The 21,246-nt window shown below is 43.5% G+C and overlaps 1 protein-coding gene across 1 annotated transcript in view; it reads right to left on the bottom strand.

The window, feature by feature from the left end:
* The window catches only part of STAB1 (stabilin 1), a 103,535-nt gene that overhangs the window by 67,577 nt on the left and 14,712 nt on the right, over positions 1-21,246 (bottom strand). Inside the window, exons 7-20 of the mRNA XM_066613521.1 lie at positions 20,087-20,203; positions 16,599-16,795; positions 13,300-13,430; positions 12,652-12,779; positions 12,134-12,219; positions 10,596-10,718; positions 9,555-9,707; positions 8,048-8,110; positions 6,501-6,614; positions 5,435-5,488; positions 5,161-5,241; positions 4,306-4,464; positions 1,788-1,850; positions 1,050-1,151 (exon numbers count right to left, since the gene is read on the bottom strand). Coding sequence (XP_066469618.1) covers positions 1,050-1,151; positions 1,788-1,850; positions 4,306-4,464; positions 5,161-5,241; positions 5,435-5,488; positions 6,501-6,614; positions 8,048-8,110; positions 9,555-9,707; positions 10,596-10,718; positions 12,134-12,219; positions 12,652-12,779; positions 13,300-13,430; positions 16,599-16,795; positions 20,087-20,203 — 1,571 coding nt within the window. The remainder of the gene's footprint in view (positions 1-1,049; positions 1,152-1,787; positions 1,851-4,305; positions 4,465-5,160; positions 5,242-5,434; positions 5,489-6,500; positions 6,615-8,047; positions 8,111-9,554; positions 9,708-10,595; positions 10,719-12,133; positions 12,220-12,651; positions 12,780-13,299; positions 13,431-16,598; positions 16,796-20,086; positions 20,204-21,246) is intronic.

Here is a 21,246-nt window from a genome sequence, read left to right as displayed (position 1 = left end):
ATGCTACAATTATTTGTCGGCAGGGGGGGGTAGGGGAGAGAGAATAAATAAATGCTTTCCTCAGAGAACTGACTCTCATCACAGGAGAAGGAGCTCAGATTTTCATCTTTGCTTGTTTATTTTTTCAACAAAGTGGCCTGTGTTCATTTTGTCCTTTCCTGATGAATAGCTGTGGCATTTCTCAAGGGGATTCTTTGTCTGGGTCCCACCCGGGAATGGATGTTGTTTGCCACATCTAGCAAGTAAAACCCAAAGTCAGGCTGTGATGCTCTTTGAATTGTGTGGACTGACAGGCATTGTAGGATCTCTGGTAAAATAGGCGGCAGCTTTTCCAGCTTCTCTGACAATATTTGACAGAAGCTATCTTTGGAATGTGACCAACTTTCTACATGTTCAGCTGTCAAATCAGTCTCCGATGTTTCTTTTAGAAACGTATTACACAATAGCATTGATGTCTAATGGACAGGTGGTAACATCCTCTGCACTGATCTAAATAGGCTCACAAACATTACAAATTCAGGAAAGCCTGTGTTTCCTGCCTAGCTGTATTGGCATGACTTTCTCACATCTCTGGCGCCACAGAACCAAAGTGGTCTAAGTGGTTAAGCCAGGGAGCAGCATCAGAGCTGGGCTTGATGTTTTTAATTACCGCATGGATGGGTGCCACCACGACTAATTTCCTACTTCCACTGTTATACCACAACAACTGTGGTTGCTAGCGGGTACAAGGAAACTCACAATATGAAAGGCCCAACTCAGGCAGTAAGTTCAAACAGATGATAACAGCAAAGGATGGGTGGGTAATTTGCCACAGGAATACTGACCCTACAGCAAATTCAGGGTCCGAAACATCCTTACACATTGTACACAAATATAGCAGAGGCTCACCAGCAAGTTGATTGGTGCATTGCATGTCTAGGGGCTTATTTCATAAGGAGCTTATGGGAAGGAAGTTAAAACTTGTGCATGGGTTTGACAAACATGTGTGATACAGAATAGACATTTCCTATTGAACATTTGGGAGTCACTACTCTATATGTTCTACTTACCACTACAGTTTGATTGCAGTATCTGTTGCATCCCTTCTTCATAATGTTTAAGCCCAATGGATCATGGATGTAAACACATTCTCCTGAAAAGACCCCATGCTCCTTTGGAAATAAAACAGGCAATGACTACACAAAGAACTTTATGCACCTTCTCCATGTCTCTCCAAAGATGCCGTGCCGGCCTGAGGAAGTTCACTGGGGAATTAACATGAACTTGGCTGTCAGCACATCTTTCAGGAAAATCGACAACATCTCTGCTTCCCCTTCTCAACCATCAGTACAGGCCACACACTTCAAAATAGGCTTTGGTTCAACTCATGATAAGGCAGAACAATGAAGACACAGCAGAAACAGTGTCATGAATCAGTTTCTTTGGTCAGAAGCCAGCACATCACATGATAGTTACCCATGCCAAGGAAAAGGAGGAAGTAAAAGACAATTCTGTAAGCAACTTTAATGAGCTTTGAGGGACATTTTCCGTGATGGTAAATGGCCTAGACTTCACCTGTTGTAGCAAGAATGCTACAAAACAGCCAAGATTTCAGGATATTTTTGTTACCTACTTAGTACCCCACACTGAAAATGCATGGGCATGTTGTCCTGCATAACAAAAGATTTCTGGCCCATTCTGCTTCTTTCTTTGTAAAACCAGGGATTTGTCTGTGCACAAATGCACAGAGTTTGCAGAGAAGCTTTAAACTCACTGAGAGTCACATATAATAAAAAGTATTGTTTTACCATTGTTGTGCTTGGTGATGGGCAAACACTGGTATTCAGGGCATCACAGTCAACACAAGATCCCTGTAATAAAATCCAAGAGGGGGACACTTTATTTCAAAGAAATTATTGTATTCTTAATCACATAGGCAGGCAGCTCTCAATTTACAAAGGGGTTACATTCCTGGAAAAATCACACTTATATAAAAAACATGTAAACAAAAAATGGCTTTCCCATAGGAAACAATGGGATGGGTCTAGGTTAGAGCACAACTCAACAAGCAATCACATTGATGATTGGTGTTTACAGAGAGGGGCTACTGGGTGTGAGGCAGTGAGGCTGCTGCTGTCAAGAGCTCAGACAGTTCAGTGTGGGCAGGAGGTCTGGTCTAGAGGGTTGAGCCTCCGTTTGCCTGAAGGTAACATCCAAAGGTTGCCAGTTCGAGGCCACCGGCACCATGAATGGCGAGACCTTGAAGCAGCTGACAAGCCCAGCCGAGTTATTCCACCTGCTCTTGGAGAGATGAAGGAGCTGCTTGTCAGCCTGCATGGGAGGAATCTGGAGGCCAGAAAGTGATAACAGACCATAAAAGATCCATCTGAAATGTTGGGGTTCTTGAAAGATAGAACCTTTCTTCAATTGTAAAAATCCCTACGGGGATTTAGAACAGCCTGCCCATGTAAACCGCCTTGAATTAAAGTCTGAGGAAAAATCTGATGACCAAGAAAGGCGGTATATAAATGCCTGTATTATTATTATTGTCTGAGTGTTTTGGAGCGCAATCCAAAAGGAGTGCTCGGCCGGCACAAGTCCCTTGCACCAGCCTGGTAGGATCACAAATGTGCCGTAAAGCACATTTGTGTCTCCTCTAAAGTTGGCTGGACTGGCGCAGAGATGCGCGCCAGGCCGTGGAGGCTGCATCCAGCCTCTGCACCAACTGAGACTGGCGAGTTCACATTGGCTGAGCTTGGCCAGCGTGAGGTTCTGGGGGGGCATGGGGAGGGGTGGGAAGGAGGCATTTCAGGGCAGGGGGAGGGTGGGCAGCATGCAGCCTGTGGGCTGGGATTCCAAGACCCTTCACCCCCTCATTTGCCACTGCATGTACTGAATGTGGGTGCTGTTTAATCCTTCAAGGTTTATTCAGCCCAAATCATTGGGAATTTTTACAGTCTGGAGCAGGGGTGCTCAATAGGTGGATCGCGATCTACCAGTAGATCGCGAGGCAAAATGAGTAGATCGCGGAGTGCCGACCCCCCCCTTCAGGTGCCTCTGGGAGGAAACGCCGGGAGTAAGGCCCATTGTACTCAATGGGGCTTACTTCCAGGTAAGTGTGGCTAGGATTGCAGCCTCACAGCCTAATTCTAGGCATGTCTACTCAGGAGTAAGTCCTGTTATACTCAGTGGGGCTCAAGGTACACCAACATACATTGTATACATAAATGTTATATGTTATGATGGCGCGAACATTGTAAAAAAAACTCTGGTAGATCTCCGGGCCTTGCTGGGTTTCAAAGTAGCTCTCGAGCCGAAAAAGTGTGAGTACCCCTGAGGCTTTTTCTTTGGGCCTCTGACTCTAAGTAGCTCCTCAAAATCAGTTCAGGCTCTTGAATGAAACTAAAATCTAAAGGGCCTGATTGCATCTGTCTGTGTGTGGGACACTTCAAGAACTGCACTCCACAAAACACATTTTTTTCCTTAGGTTGACCACATACTGGAAGGGATAGAGGGGTCTGTGTCTCTTTAAAGAGAGAGGCGAAAGCCAACAAGCCATTGGTGCAGTTCCTCCCATCAAAGAGTTACAGTGATAGACAAAGCTCTGTACTCAGGCTGAATGTGTCTCTATGCATGCACAGGTGTTCTTAAAAGGACAGATGGATCCCAGATCCTACCAAGCAAGCATTCAGCACTACTTGATGCTCTGAATGGAAGCAAATGTCTACTTCCCTTATGCAGTTCCTTTACAAAGCTAAAGAACTTTTCCAATAGACTTCATTTTCAAATAGAAAGAAAACACAGTTTTAGGTTGCTAAACTATCTGTTTGTGCAGCTGCTATGACTCCATAGGCTACAGCAGTGACTATGCCTCATCCATGCTTACAAGCCCTCACTGCTTTTTCATCAAAGGCACAGGAAGCAGATGTTCCAAGCCAGGTGAGGAAACTCTATCAGATCAATTGGCATGGGTTGCGTCAACAGGAAGAGGCCACTCTCGGTGGAACTACAACATGATGGCCTCTGGAGAGTCAAAAAACCTTCTGAGTCATGGATATAATGTGAAAAGGGGGAAACCCCAGGCATATACAACCAAAACGTCAACTCAGGCTCAGGTCATAAGAAAAAATTCCCCAGGGAAAACAGCTGACTTCACAGGAAAGCTGAAATGTTTGTAGGATTATGCCAGACAACAAGTAACTATCAAGCACCAGGGGATCAATGAGAGTGAAAAGAATTCATATGCAAGACTACCATCAGCCTATAGAATTTCCCTATTGCACACTAAGGAGGGAAAGATAGAGAAACTGGACAGACGTGACTTACCGCTACAACTTTATATTGCAGTTCATTGCATCTGTGAGGCAGGATGGGAATTATTGATGGAGGAATGAAGATGCCATCCAAAGTATGAATGATACCATTTGATGCCAGAATATCCCTTTTGTTTATGGCAACCTTTGTGTCACCCAACAGAATTCGTCCCTGGGGTAAAAAAAGAAAATCATTTTGGGCTTAGGCTCATTCTTACTGGAAGTAAATGAAATGGCAGGTCGTCATGTGGGTCCATGTCATGGTCCAGGGTCTCTCTGACAGATCTTACACACTTCTGGTTCACTGACCCCCCCAGTGAGTCAGAAATGCATGTTCCCAATTTGTTCTTGTGCATCCTACTATCTCAAGGGCCTTAATACTTCATGAGACAGCAGGGTACAGTTCCAAGGCAAAAAAGTCAAATGTTGAGTACAAGTTCTTGCACCTGTTCACCTGACTGATTAAACACACCAAACAGGTGGGCATACAAGTCATCAGGGCAAACTACCCTTTGGTCATTGGCATACATGGGGGGATGTCAGGGGCAAATGCCATGGGGTGCCAGCTGGGCGTTTTGGATTGCATCCTTCGTGTCATTTCGGTTGACTGTGCCATCCTGGCTGGTTCCAATACAGGGACCATGATGTGATTTTGGAAAGCAAACAGAGAAACAGAATAGTGCAAGGTGCTGTACAGTGCCTAATTACTCCATCAGTACATATGCCATGTAAGGCAATTTTCAGTTTTACATCAATTTGTAATATTTCTTAAATGAAGTAGAGGCCGTCTGAAACTCAAAATCTAGATCCCCCCCCCCCCAAATGGGTTGTTAATTCAGTCGTTTCAGTTACAGGATGGGGCACTTACATCCTCACTGATGCTGACTGTCAGTATCTGATTAGCCATTGTCAGAATATGTGGCATCATCACAAGTCTTTCTACTCGCACCTGGAAAATACAGAACATATTGAAGTAAAACACTGTGTTGCTCTTGTTACATTTTGTGCTAGCACCTTTTAGGAAGTACTGAAGAAGCCATTCATCTATTCATATATCCTTTAACTCCCAAAGAGTCAACAAGGCAGGAATTGCTTGCAAATGTGAGCAAATGGACCCTCAAAGCTGCAAACAGTTGCCTTACCGCTGCTGTTGTGTAAATATGGTGTTTCACAAGTTCCTGGAGCTTGATTATTCCCTAGAGCAGAGAAAATGGAAGGAAAAGCAATTATACACTTTCCCTCGACATTTTGCATAACAACAACAGGCGCTGATGACTAATAAATACCAAATGCATACAAATTGCCCTTTAGGATGTGCATTTAGGAAGCAGATCTTCTTTCTAGAATACCAAAGAAAAGGCAACACAGTGTACTGTTTACAAATCTACTAGGAATCACATTGAATCCTAAATATTTCACATTTTACATACCAGGAAATTGAAATGTTTTATATTGTGTAACTCTTCATGAATGCTTCTTTTCAGACACTTTTTTTCTTATGTTTATGCAAAATCAGAATATTTAACACAATTTAACAAAATAGGATGGCACGGGTCAAGGAAGGAAAGTGTTCATCAGCGAGGGACCAAAAGGATGTTAAGACAGCAAGTGAGCTGCTAAGAAAATACGTTGGACACAGAAGGTTCACTCTTGGATCACTGCCTGTACTCTTTAAATCCTTCCTCCATAATAATGTGAGCAGGAATCTGGTGTGTCCCCCCCCCCCACCCCATACACTTTTAATTCAGAAGGCCATGTTTAGAACCAGATTGTGAATTCTGGGCTGTGTGGCACAAAGGTAGTTGTATGGCATAAGAACAAATTGTACTACACAAGTTAACAAAATGCCTTCATAGATGACAGTACTGTATACCATTACATAGACAGATCATATGGATGTACAACACCATATGTACAAGCATGACTCACATGACCACTTACATGAGGAGCTGCAAGTTAATTCCTACAGAAAAATGCCTTCTCTCCACATTTTGTAGTGTGCAAAAGAACCCTCAAAAAGGCCAGTCATTTTGTGACGACTCCTGTGTTGTACTGTACTTTTCTTTTGAAGCATCTAACTTTCTCAGATAAAATATGCTGAATGGGTGCAGACCAGCAATGGGACTGTTCAAGGTGAAAATTCATAAGTTCTTACTGTATTTCCAAAACAGCAACATTCTTGCAACATTAGTAATGATGATGCCTCACCTTTGTGAAGAGATAAATTAGCCTTCCATCTCTCAGTTGTTCCACTGCATCATTACTTGGTACAAATACAGTGAAAGGTCCAGGGCCATCCAATATTGAAGGGAGACCACAGTTCTGCAAATATTAAACAGCACCAGCATAGATCAGTGTAGGCTAACATGATGGTGGATTAGGAAAATGCAAGACTTGACTGCGCACATGGGTGCGCAGCCGAATCTTCAAAGTGATACTAACATTCTTCTCCAATATTCTATTAAATAAGCAATATATATACAGGCATATTCTAGAAATGCTGTTCTAGAAAAAAAGGAACTACATGTGATGAACAGTCTTATAAAGAAACATAAGAACATAAGAACAGCCCTGCTGGATCAGGCCATAGGCCCATCTAGTCCAGCTTCCTGTATCTCACAGCGGCCCACCAAATGCCCCAGGGAGCACACCAGATAACAAGAGGCCTGCATCCCGGTGCCCTCCCTTGCACCTGGCATTCTGATGTAGCCCAGGTTGCACATACCCATAATGGCTTGTAACCCGTAATGGATTTTTCCTCCAGAAACTTGTCCAATCCCCTTTTAAAGGCATCTAGGCCAGATGCCATCACCACACCTTGTGGCAAGGAGTTCCACAGACCAACCACATGCTGAGTAAAGAAATATTTTCTTTTCTCTGTCCTAATTCTCCCAACACTCAATTTTAGTGGATGTCCCCTGGTTCTGGTGTTGTGTGAGAGGGTAAAGAACATGTCTCTATCCACTCTATCCATCCCCTGCATAATTTTGTATGTCTCAATCATAATGGTTCCCAAAAGGTCACTCTATGAAGAAGAAATGATTGAGGGCCCAATCCTATCCAATTTTCCAGTACCAGTGCAGCTGTGCCAATGGGTCATGCGCTGCTTCTTGTGGTGGGGCAGCAGTCACAGAGTCCCCCTTTAGGTATGGGAACATCTGTTCCCTTACCCTGGGGCTGCCTTGCGGCTGCACCAGTGCTGGAAAATTGTATAGGATTGGGCCCCAAATCCATTATACATAAGAACATAAGAACAGCCCCACTGGATCAGGCCATAGGCCCATCTAGACCAGCTTCCTGTATCTCACAGCGGCCCACCAAATGCCCCAAGGAACACACCAGATAACAAGAGACCTCATCCTGGTGCCCTCCCTTGCATTGGCATTCTGACATAGCCCATTTCTAAAATCAGGAGGTTGCACATACACATCATGGCTTGTAACCCGTATTATCTCCGATAAAGACTTAAAATAAATTCTTTCTGTGATTATATTTTACAAGAAGCAGCCTTTCTTCTTTAGTTATGACCTCCATTTTCTAGTACAGCTATCTCTTCTTGTATTACTTTATAACTAAGTAATTCCTGCCTTGACTGAGTACCCTTCTCTGGTACCCTGATGCAATTCATATTTAAAACGTATGAAAAGCAAAAGCTGCAATTTGGGGAGGGGGGATAGTTCCTGAGAGATTGATGCATTAGTAAATCTGTACTTATCTAACCAGACAAGGTGGGGGGGGGGAGAGAAAAACCTTACTTCCAGGATAGTTTCAAATCGGCTGGCGATCTCCAACGAAGCTAGAATTTCCCCAATTGTTTTCTGCAGAAAGAAATATGGCAGACTGAGAAGACAGAACCTATTTCACTGATATCAGAGCTGCCATTAACATTTGGATATGCATGTGGAAATGTATGCACATGCAAACAGCCCCCTCCTCCTTTCTATTCAGCAAGAGGACAAATTTTATTTTCTACAGTAGTACTTTAAGCTTCATTCATTACTAATTAGCTATTTCATTTATTTATTTAAAACTTTTACATCTTGCCTTTTAATAATAAAAAAAATTGACAGCTTCCAAATTATGAGCACCAATGGCTACACTAGGGTTTGCGTCACCCCCATGATGGACCTCCTTGCATGCAGTGGGCTGGGCAATGACACGGGTGGTGGGCGTAGTGATGTACCATTGCCCTGCCCCACTGGTTTTTTGGCTTTACCTTTTGACAGAACCCAGATATTTCAACATGGTTTTAAAAAAATGCACTCTGCTGTAAATTACACATCAATGGTACATGGTATTATTCCTACAAACCACAATTTTAGCAATTTTGGTCACTAGTACACGTTATCCCCACTGTGCGCGTCACCCAGTACAACCTGCACCTCCTAGCGATGGCACTTATAAGCACCATATGTAATATAGTGCACCACAGAAAACAGAGAGAACAAAAAGTTCCACCACATACCATTAGAGCCCACAGCTTGCCAACAGCCTCCCCAAATATGGTACCCATGATTCTTAAAATGTGAACTTGACATCCTGAAAGGGGTTCATCCAGTTAAGATTAACAACAGACATTCCTCCCGATGATCAAGGACTTCTTTTCACAGGGGAGAAGGCAGAGATAAGATAGAAAAAAATGGATCCGGGCTTCTCCTCTAAGGGAGACCCTCAGTCCATAAATACGGCTTTCTTATTTGCTTTATTAAATAAGGGGATTTTAGGGTTTTTGCCTGTGCCGTGCTTCCAATCCCAATCAGGCCTCCTGTGCAATTTTTAATGGAGAAAAAAAATGATTTTTTTTCTCCTTTAAAAATACTAGTGCATGGAATGGGAGGGCACATAATTAGGTACACCTCATGTCTATGCAGCAGGGTTTATAGAGACTTTCAATTTTAAAGGTAAAACCACGTATGGGGGTTTAGAAGCTTTGGTTTTCTTAGCACAGGAAGACAAGACATCCATCTCGTAACAGACTGATGGTCCTAAGTTCAAGATTTAGGGAAGGCAGTGACTTGCACCCTCTTTAGAAAGGACATGCAGAAGCAGCCAGGTTCATTTCCTGGCAGTTCCAGGTAAGCCACTGCCAAGCCACAGAGATGATATTGTCCTGAATAGACTAGCTGACATAGTGAAAGGCAGGGGATTCGATGAAGATGTCAATGGAGAAGTGCTCAGTGGGCTCATAGGCTATCTTAACATCATTTTATTAAAACATTTGTTCATGTTCTACTTGCCTAAAAAGAGAAGTATTCAACATACCTGAGAGTTTCCAAGGTTTTCCCAGCTGGGTTGACTCCTTAAACGGTTGACAATATGTATAATGCCGTTAGCAGCTGGCACATTGGCTTGTACAAAGGAATATGGACTTCCTGGGGCATCTGAATACCTGTACATGGCCTTGCTGTATGGTGACTGGGAAAGGAAAACAGGCTGATTCTGCAGGGAATGTTTCAGTACAGTAGTAACCATGCTACATTAACAGAACAGGATACCTGGACTTGGCGACAGAGACGTACCGTAGCTATATTGTTCAATTTATTCCAGAACACAAGCCATGAAGACTAAGTACAAAGTAAAAGCAAGGCACAGAAGAAAATGCAAGAGAAAGAACCATGGCCAAATTGTGGCATTTGCCTTAAGGAACTAGGGATCCTTCTAAAATAGAGGGCATGTGACAGCCTTAGCACAAGGAATGCTCTGCTGTCCAATTTCACAAAGGACCTACAGCCCAATCCTGAGCTGCCCAGCATGCAGGGCTGCAGCAGCACTGAAAATGGCTATTCGATTCTATGGCGACCCAAAGCTCCACAGGTCTGCCTCCCTCTTGCCCCGCTCCCTCCCCCCGGCATGCCTTCTCCCCAAAGGTTTGTGCTTTTAGAATAACATGTAGCTGAATTCTGAGCTAAGAATTCCTTAGAATTCTAGAAGTTTCAAGATGGAGAGGTGCTAAAAATTACTAGAATTCCCCTCACGTAGTTTAAAAAGTGAGTGCATTAGCATAGTGTGTTGCAGTGCAACCACCCTCTTTGGTTTTTAAGCACTTTTCAGTAAACTTTGGTTCACCTGAACTTTTACCTCAGGCAACTTTTGACTGCCAAATCGAATAGATACCCCATTAGCTTTCTCACAGGATCCCTACTGCCGTTATCATGTGCACGTTTGGTGTGTTTTAAAAAAGCACTACCAGTAACAGAAAGGGGAGAATAAAGTATAAAAGATGAAACAATGGCACAATGGACCTACGGTTCCCCTTTTCAGAATCTCAACTCAGTTCTGGAAATAACATTCAAATTCTTTTACCAAATCACTGAATGTCATTTGATGTCCAGACAGTGTCCATAAGACCTTTGCTTTGATCATATCTTCCATCAAATGCTGGCCAGGAATTATGTGCATCTTGCACAAATTCTGTGCTACTGTGACCTTCGTGGAGACAAAATATGGTATTAAAGAACAAACTTGTCTGCACACTATCTTCAATAACAGCATTTCCAATTCCACAAAATATCATTGATATTATGTAATATATTTCTTAGAATATGCCTAATAGACCAAACTACACATTATGTAAAATACATAGCTTGACCTGTATGCTTGTCTGTTTTTAAAGTTAAACAGTGACCACAGAGCAGAGATGGTGAACCAATGACACACGTGTCAAATGTCACATGCCAAGACATTTTGGATGACACGCCAGCATTCACCAACATCCAACAACAATTGAGCTTGTTTTACTTGTATTTTATTTTTTCAAATTATTTGATGTTTCTTTATATAATACATTGTATCACACCTGATTGGACTGTGTGTCCAATCCTGAGCTGCCTGGCGCGCGGGACTGTCACAGCGTCAAAATGGCTGCTGCGGCATCCTGAGCACACAGGTCAGCCAGCAGCAGCTCCTCAGGGGAAGGGGACCTTTGTCCCCTTCCTCCACATAAGGAAAGCAGCCCTGCAATGGGGCTACTCAACTCTGCACCCACTATTGAGTGGGCGCAGAGTAACTAAGTTCTGTGTCAAGCCGAGAGGTTCGATGTGGGGCTCTGGATTCAACGGAGCTCAGCTTTGCCAGTCCCACCCCCTCCCTCCCCACCACACCTCCTCCTGCCTCCCCCCAAATGCCTCCTCCCCACCTCATCCCACGCCCCCACTTACATCTCCATTGCCCTCTGGTCTGGATTACTGCTGGATGGCGAATTGCTGGCCTCCAACAAGTGCTGTCCCAGCACAGGCTCAAGCTGGCCGGCACTAACCCTCGCAAATGTGCTTTATGGCAAGTTTGTGAAGGTGTGTGCCGGCAGTAAGCCGGTGCACTGAGCTCAGGATTGGGATCTCAGTTACTTTAAATTAATGAATTTGGAAATAAATGTTTCTCTTTTTTTCTGGGATGCAGGGGGTAGTGGTTTGACAACAGAATCAAGTTAGGCATTTGCTGCATTTTTGACATGCCCAGCCCAAAAGGTTTGCCCAAAGGTTTGCCATACACAAAAGGTATGGGGTCACTGCCATAGAATGACCCCAGATCCATTGGCACCAATGAAAACTTACCTCCCAGGCCAGTAGCAGCTTTAGGGTGCAAGTTTCACTGGAACTACAGCATAGTGGGAAAGGTTTAACTATCTCATCCACAAACACAAGGTCCTGGTCCTGATCTTAATGTGTCCCCTCCCCAATTCTTTCATTTCTAAAAGCCATACATATGGGCTCAAACTACACATCCAACATAATGCAGTCCTCAATTTGAAAACTGTTCCCCTTCTCCAAATTTTCCCTAAATGCATATTTCAGCAGTGGGGCCATGACATTGTTTGCAAATTATCAAGAGATTTGGACACGTACATTATAGCTGAATCGAACATAACTTAGGGCTGGCACAAAAACTGTGAAAGGCCCATAGTCCTCCAGGAGTAAGGTGCAACCTAAATCTGTGAAAAGCAAGAAAGAGGGACTGATTAGTAGAGATATAATTGCACATCCAATTGCTAAGAAATGCATCCAAAAAGTTTATTCTAAAAAGTTCACTCATGCTTGCTGCAAGTGAAAGTCTTGTCGAGATTTTCTGGAAAGGGAAGAGGAGCAGGTTTCTATGTCTGAAGATTCTCCTTCAGTTCATTTACCGAAGACAGACTACTTTAGCCAAGATAGCTGCCACGCATGATGAGAACAAGCAACTCTGACATAGGGGTTTATCATAATTTAGCCCACTGTCATTCATACAAAAGTCATAGGATTTCATCACTATTCACAGTATATATTTGGTGAAACAAATTTGGGGTGACAGGAATATTTCAATTCAACTCCAATATTCAACATCATGACTTCCAGGTCTAATAGAAAAAAACTCTGAAGGGAGTTACCAAACATTGTTATTGCACTTTTCATTTGCCCCCTGTATCTTCTCTGGGAATCCATCTCAGAGATTGTACTGAAGAGAGTTTTGTAGCAGCTCCTGCCATCTCCAAGCTCACCATCTTTGCAGACACAGCTGACCAATAAGAGAAGAACAAAAAAATATTTTAAAAAAAACTTTGCTCAGTTACTAAGGCTGGTCACAATCAAGTCACACAGATTTTGTACCATTTTTCACTTCTGGTAGTGCCAGCAAATTATACAAAATAGGGAAGGGTGGAGATGGGACAAAGGTGGAGCTGTTCTAGAGCAGCAAGGTAAGAACAGAGTAAGAACTAGGAGTGGAAGCATGGTGGGACACAACAGTTGCAAATGTTGATTCTTATCAAGCATGTCTAATACAGTTTAGTCCTGAACCCTTTGGAGGAAGTATGAGATTAAAATGTAACAAATCAATACAATGGATTTAAAGATTTGCACTTGAGAAGAGGGCTTTCAATGTCTATTCATTAAAGCCATACTGCAAGTAGCAGCAGTGAACCACCCAAAGACCCAGTTTACTTCCTTTGCCAATATTATGGACAATCAACATAATTAGCTACAGAACAGTTCCCCCCCCCCGTCCTTGACTCATCATGCCTTTCTGATCAGCTGACCTGAAAGTGTCATCAGTGCCTTTTTCACACATTGCAGTTCTGTCACAGTAGTGCGTCGGGCAGTTTTGGGTGGTTGAGCAACCCCTTGCAGGGAATGGGCTAGTCAGTCCTGGTTTACACCTGCACACTGACTAAGGAATGAAAAACACAGATCAACAATGTTGTATACACATGATAGCTGTTAGAGAGCATTTGCTTAGGGTTCTCTTTAGCACTTCTCATCCTGACAGTTTACTCATCTGCAGAGCTTCAGAACACAGAAGACATCAGTGTGGCAGCTCTGGTCTTCACTGTCTATAAAACTACCGTGTTGATACCTTGCTTCATTCTAGATCATATCAACCCTTTTGTGGGGCTTCCCCACCCCATTTCCCATTTGGGTTGGAAAGCTACAAAATGAAAATGGGAGAAGCTTCTGACCAGGGCTGGTGTCAGGGGCAGGATCACTGGTGCAGCTGCCAAGGGCTCCCTGCCTATCCCTGAGACCACCACATAGCTCTTGTATAATGGTGACACTGTGGATTTCTTAGCCAAGAGAGTTGCACTGTTATTACCTTGCCCATTCCATTTGTCAAAGTAAGCACATCACAAGCCTTGGCTGGGCAGTTTCCAGGTAAGAGTGGACCATGGCAGACAGTTTGCCAAGTGCCTTCAGATCTAGAGGGCCTGCTTCTGTACACAGCCAGTGCCACTCAAAAAGACTTTCAGCAAATTTGAATGGCATATTTTCAGCTAAGTAATATCGAGATTCCATGCAAAACAGTGCTGCATTTATTCCATTCATTTATACCCTGCCCTTCTCCATACAGTATACAATTTTTTTAAAATGACCAATATAATTAAGAAAGAAAGAAAGAAAGAAAGAAAGAAAGAAAGAAAGAAAGAAAGAAAGAAAGAAAGAAAGAAAGAAAGAAAGAAAGAAAGAAAGAAAGAAAAAGAACTTCCTTTCCATCCAACTTCTGTATAAGTCCTGGCATGCTTATGTGTCAGGAGGCAGTCTTTGAGATATTTTGATCCTTAATTTTGTAGGGCTTTAAAAGGTAATAACCAATACCTTGAATTGCACTGGAATTGGTAACCAATGCAGCTTTTGAGGCATTACATGATCATATAAGCATTATATAAGCATTGCAAAGGTGTTAAATGATCATATAAGCTGAAACCTGTCAGCATCTGGGCAGCTCCATTTTGCACTGGCTCTCCTGCCATATCCTAACTCCCTTCCCAGGCCAGGAAACCTGACATGGGTCTCCTTAATCCTATGCTCACTCCATAGCAGGTACAGATTCGAGGAGACCCATTGGGGCCGTCTGGGTGCTACATGGGGTAAGGGAATATTTGTTCCCAATGGGGCAGGGAAGCAGTGCCAAGTCTCTTTGGGGTAAGGGAATATTTGTTCCCTTACCCCAAAGAGACTTGGCACTGCTTCCCTGCCCCATTGGATACAACAGTTGCTATGGGTGCTAGGGAAGCTTAAGATTGGGCTGTCTGTCCCATTGGATATGGTGGAACTTACTTCTGAGCAAACATGCATAGTCAGCCTAACATCAGTACCGAGAAAGATCCTGGAACAGATAAAGAGGAATGTCTGTGAGCACTTAGAAATAATGTGCTCATTTCTAGGAGTTGGCTGTTTACACAAAGGTGACAATGCAAAGCATGCTGGGAGCACACCCTGCATTCCCTGCTCCGATTAAAGAGCTATGCAGAGGAAGGGGACACAAGGGGACAAGGTAGGAGGTTGACTCCATCCATGGCAGCACAGCAGGAGAAGGTGGTGTGGGGGTCTGTTCACTGCTTCTTCACTTAGGTCCCAATCCACAGTTTGATACAATTCATTTGCACCATGGGTGGCCTGGCCATGGCTAGATAACACTACTGTTAGGTACACTGTTCCCTTCAAGTTGTGCAGCCACACAGCTCAAAGACAAGCAAAGATGAACTCCGTGCAGCTCAGAGGTTGGCGTTCCCAGATGTCATCACCATGTGTTCAGAAATGCCACTTAGCCATCGCGCAGCAACTGAAAGGGTCCCAGCAGCACAGATCCTTAGGGGGAATATTGGTTAGGTGGATTCAAAGCTGGTTGAACAACTGTTCCCAGCAAGGGCTATTAAATGCATTCCATCAAGCTGAAGGCGAGGTATTGGGTGGAGTGCCACATGGATCTGTTTTGGGTCCTGTGCTGTTCAGTCTTTTCCTAAATGATCTGGATGATGGGATAGAAGGGATGCTTATCAAATGTGCAGGTAACACAAAGCTGGGTGGGAGGAATAGCTAATATCCTGGAAGACTGAATTAGGACTCCAAATGATTTGGAGAGGCTTAATCACCAGTAGTATGAGTCCATACCAATAAGATGAAGTTCAATGGAGACAAATGTAATGTCTTACATGTAGGGACAAAGAATAAGATGCTAGGTACAGGGTAGGTAAACCTGGTTTGGAAGCAACACCTGTGAAAAACGTCTGTATGTCTTAGTGGACCACAAATGGAGCACGAGATAGCAATGGGATGAAGCTGCAGAAAAAATCTAGATCACAAGAACCAACAGTTCCACTCTATACTGCAACAGTCTTCACTTGGAATACTGCATACAGTTTTGAGCACCACAGTTTAAGAAGAACATTGATAAGCTGAAATGGATTCAGAGGGAGGTCAACTCACAGCCCAATCCCAACTAACTTTCTAGTACCAATGCAGACAAGCCAATGGGGCGTATGGTGCATCCTGAGGCGGGGCAGCAGTAATGGAGGCCTTCTTTTGCTGGGAACATTTTTTCCTCACCTTGGGACTGCACTACGGCTGCTTTGGCACTGGAAAGTTGGTTAGGATTGGGCTATAAGATGGTTAGGGGTCTGGAAACCAAATCCTGTGAGGACTGGTTAAGAGAGCTTGGTGTGTTTAACCAGGGGAAGAGAAGACTATGGGGAGATATGATGGCCTTCTACAAGTATCTGAACAGCTATCATGCACAACAAAGGGCGTATTTATGGTTCCTGAGGGCAAGGCTAGAATCAATGGTTTGAAATGACAGGAAAGTAGATTGAGGAAGAATTTCCTAATAGTCAGTGGACCAACACTGGAACAATTGCCTCATGCAGTTGTGAACTCTCCCTCACTTGAAGTTTTCAAGCAGAAGCTAAATGGCCACCTATCACAACTGTTGTAGCTGACTGGGCTGAGCAGAGAGTTGGGCTAGATGGCTTCCAAGGGGCCTTTCAAACCCAGCGTTCTATGGCCAATACCTCTGCTTTAAAACAGACATTAAAAGAAAAGTGCACATAATTAATTGACTTACCTTTCCTGCACTCAGGAACTTGCAGATTGTGGAGTTTTCAGGGCATCCTCCATTATTATTGACACAGGGATTGATGGGTTGGCACACTCTGCCATCTCCTTGATACCCTTCATTGCAGGTACATTCATACTTGGTTGGCCCAGTAGTCTTGCAAACAGCAAATGAGGAACATGGGGAGGAGTGACATGGATTCTGGGCTGGAAATAAAGCAAAGAAGAAAGACTGGAAGGTATGTAACCTAGTTCCCTGTTTTCAAACAGAACCAAAAAATGTTGTGCACTAGAAATGTAGCCCACTAATGGGCTAACTAGACCTTTAAAGGCTTCTGTTTGCCTGGAAATCTTTGGATCTTTTTGGAGTTTTCCCCTTACATACAGCATTCTACTCTATTGACTTTGGCTTATTCATTAGCCTTTACTTATGTGTGGGTGAAAGCTTCAGGCACTAGGTCCCTACAAGCGAAAAAGCAAACACACACAGGTGCTGGTTATGAATACATTTTGAATGTTGATTGTTAGGCAAAGTCACACGGGCAGGGAACATTCTAGAACACAGAAAGAGAGCTGTCTTCATGTAGAATGTTGAAGTTGGTTTTCCTTTACAACAAGAATGAAACTCTAGCCAGCCAGTTGGCAACCTTCAGTCTCGAAAGACTATGGTATCGCGCTCTGAAAGGTGGTTCTGGAACAGCGTCTAGTGTGGCTGAAAAGGCCGATTCGGGAGTGACAATCCCTTCCACACTGGGAGCAAGTGCAGTCTGTCCCTGGCCTGTCTCCCTGGCTATGGGCCTTCCTTCTTTGCCTCTTTGCCTCAGACTGTTGGCCAAGTGTCTCTTCAAACTGGGAAAGGCCATGTTGCACAGCCTGCCTCCAAGCGGGCCGCTCAGAGGCCAGGGTTTCCCACTTGTTGAGGTCCACTCCTAAGGCCTTCAGATCCCTCTTGCAGATGTCCTTGTATCGCAGCTGTGGTCTACCTGTAGGGCGCTTTCCTTGCACGAGTTCTCCATAGAGGACATCCTTTGGGATCCGGCCATCATCCATTCTCACGACATGACCGAGCCAACGCAGGCGTCTCTGTTTCAGTAGTGTATACATGCTAGGGATTCCAGCACGTTCCAGGACTGTGTTGTTTGGAACTTTGTCCTGCCAGGTGATGCCGAGAATACGTCGGAGGCAGCGCATGTGGAAAGCATTCAGTTTCCTCTCCTGTTGTGAGTGAAGAGTCCATGACTCGCTGCAGTACAGAAGTGTACTCAGGACGCAAGCTCTGTAGACCTGGATCTTGGTATGTTCCGTCAGCTTCTTGTTGGACCAGACTCTCTTTGTGAGTCTGGAAAACATGGTAGATGCTTTACCGATGCGTTTGTTTAGCTCGGTATCGAGAGAAAGAGTGTCGGAGATCTTTGAGCCAAGGTACACAAAGTCATGGACAACCTCCAGTTCATGCGCAGAGATTGTAATGCAGGGAGGTGAGTCCACATCCTGAACCATGACCTGTGTTTTCTTCAGGCTGATTGTCAGTCCAAAATCTTGGCAGGCCTTGCTAAAACGATCCATGAGCTGCTGGAGATCTTTGGCAGAGTGGGTAGTGATAGCTGCATCGTCGGCAAAGAGGAAGTCATGCAGACATTTCAGCTGGACTTTGCTCTCAGTCTGGAGAGGTTGAAGAGCTTTCCATCTGATCTGGTCCGGAGATAGATGCCTTCTGTTGTAGTTCCAAAGGCCTGCTTCAGCAGGACAGCGAAGAAGATCCCAAACAAGGTTGGTGCAAGAACACAGCCCTGCTTCACGCCGCTTCGGATGTCAAAGGGGCTCCCTATTCAACTGAATATTCAACTATTCAACTGAATATTGAACTATTCAGTTCAATATTCAAATATTCTCTATTCAACTGAATTCAACTGCTCCCTATTCAACTGAAACTCTAGATGAATACAGTTATCTGGATCCTTAGGTGTCTGGACTGGTTCTGGATCAGAAACAGCAGCTTTGACCACAGTGGCATCACTGGGGGGTGCAGGCCACACGGGGTGATGCGCGGGGGGTGACATGCACTGGGGGAGGTGACATGCTAAAATCATGGTGGTTAGGAGAAACCTCATCATATTATATACCGTTGAATGCAGAATTTTGAGCGGAATGCAATGCAAAAAACCAGAGTGAAATCTTTCTATCAAAAGTTATGGCCAAAAAACTGGAGAACAAAAAATGCATGGATCCCTATGGAAAGTGAAAGTGAGCTGTATTGCGCATTTACTCACGAGTAGGTGAACCTGCCTTAGTGCGTTGGAAACGGCAGGCTGAGAGGAATCCAATGACACCTGAATGGTCCTGATCCAATGAATGCAGCCCCCAAAAACACCTGAGAAGGAAGTCCCTCCCTCCAAGCAGATGAATGTATTGAGCCCTATGGAAAGCGAAACTAAGCCTCACGGTCGCGTTTACTCGTGAGTAAGCAAATATGCCTTGGCTGATGTGGAACATCAGGTGAAGGAAAGTGCAAGGCTGCCAGAATCGGTACTAGAAATGGCAAACTATCTATATGTACAGGGTGGAAACATTTGTTTTAAATATAGTTCAACCTATTGTAATGCTCTTTCCCACTTATATTCCATGTCGATAACATGTGCTTATATTAACAGACTGAAAGATGAGTCTATTGTAGGGGCTAAGAGACTAGACCCAGAAAATCTCAGGGTCAAATCTCACCTCTGCCATGAAAGTATTAGATCAGTGGTTCCCAAACTTTTCAGCACCAGGTCCCACTTTTTAAAACAACACTCTATTGGGACCCACCTAGATTTACCACACTTTTAAAAAGGAGAACGAGAAAGATTAGATTAGAATAGATTAATCTATCTATCTATCTATAATCAGAAAAAGACCCTCATACATTTATCTCCCTATATCTGTGGTTCCTAGCTTTTAGGAGCCCACAGATCACTGATGCAAAAATTGGAATCATCATGGACCCCATGCGGCTGTGGGTGGTCTGGCCTTTTCCCTTTCTGGTGGTCTGCCTGTCAAGCACAGAGAAGACAGAGAATGAACCAACCACAGTCACAGCTGATACTTAACTGATTGTGGCTGTGGGTAGCCTTCACCTTCTTTGGTGGTCTGTGGGAGATTGCTTGCTCGTCAAGACACTGGAAATGATCAAAGGCTATTTTTTTTCCTGAGACTTTGTGGACCACTTCTCAGGGTCTCACAGACTACAGTTCCATTGGAAACCAATGCCCTATATTTAAGTTGATCTTTCCATCACCCTTTTGGCTACCCACCAGTGGGTACCGACCCACAGTTTGGGAACCACTCTTAATTAGATCATTTTGGCAAATGATCTCAATCTATCAATCTCAGTCTTCCACCTGCAATATAGGAATAAGTTGATTGGCACACCTTATAGATTGTTGTGCTACAAAAAAAACTGTGTAGGTGATGCACTTTGAACTCTAGAACATTACACAAATATTACACATTTCCTCTCACCTTGACAATTCATGCCAACTTTCTTGTAACCTGGCAGACATTCACATCTTGACTTTCCATCCTTTAACACACAATGGGATGTGGCTTCACAGATTACACCCCCACAGGTGTGAAGTTCTGAAATCATAAAACAGATATTTAAACTAAGCATCCAGGGCAAATATAACTGGTTTTCCAGTCTGCTCTGATATATGCTTACTTGAAAGGAAATCCTAGTGAGTTCAGTGGGGCTCACAAGGAAATGTTCATCAGATTTAGTATCCAGAACACCCAAGCTGAAATTGAGTTCATTCAGACCACATTTTCTTGATTGCATTTTACTGATTATTATTTTTAAAAAATTATATCTTGCCTCTTTTTCAAAGATCCAAGATGACTAACAGTGTAATTAAAATGCAGAGAATCAGAATAAAACAAAATCTCTCTCTCTCTCTCACACACACAAATACAGCAAATAATTTAACATAGGGGAAATAGCAATTAACAAAAGCAACCAGAACAAAACAGAATAAAAATATAATCAGGGAAGACTTTATAAAACAGAGAAGTTAACTCTTATCTTAAGTTTTTAAGTTAACTCTTAAAAGAAAAGAGAGAGGGAGCACAGTGAATATTCACTAGGAGTTCTGCAGGGAAGGGGTTCACCAGTGAGAAGACCCTTCGACCATGCCTTCAGATGTCTAGGGATGTAGAGGGACCCCTCCCAGACTATCTCACAGCCCGCGTAGTTCCATGCGAGGGAAGGCATTTCGGACATCCTGGTCCCAAGCTGTTTAATGCCTTGGATCACAATCAGCACCTTGAACCAGAAGCAAACTGGCAGCCAGAACAAAAGCCATGATGTGATAGTCATATTGCCCCGTTTGCCTTTGGGCAACCGTATTTTTTAACAATATTACACAGCTATGTAGCTATATAATCTATGTTATGCTTTGTTTGGTTGCCTATTATTAAATATATGCCAGGATTATATGCTTGGGTTATTTATGCTTTTAAAAAATGTTAGCTATGTACAGCTAGATATACACACGGCAGTTTATTTTTGTGCAATGTTGAAAAGTGGAGAGCCTTGAAAAAACTCTATTCTATTAGTCAAGTAGAAATTGAAAATTATAAAAACTGTGGAGATCGTGAAATAGCTGAGCACATGTACCTTACCC

This window comes from Tiliqua scincoides, chromosome 2, assembly GCF_035046505.1.
Source record: "Tiliqua scincoides isolate rTilSci1 chromosome 2, rTilSci1.hap2, whole genome shotgun sequence".
NCBI lineage: Eukaryota > Metazoa > Chordata > Lepidosauria > Squamata > Scincidae > Tiliqua > Tiliqua scincoides.
This window is presented reverse-complemented; position numbering and strand designations above follow the sequence as displayed.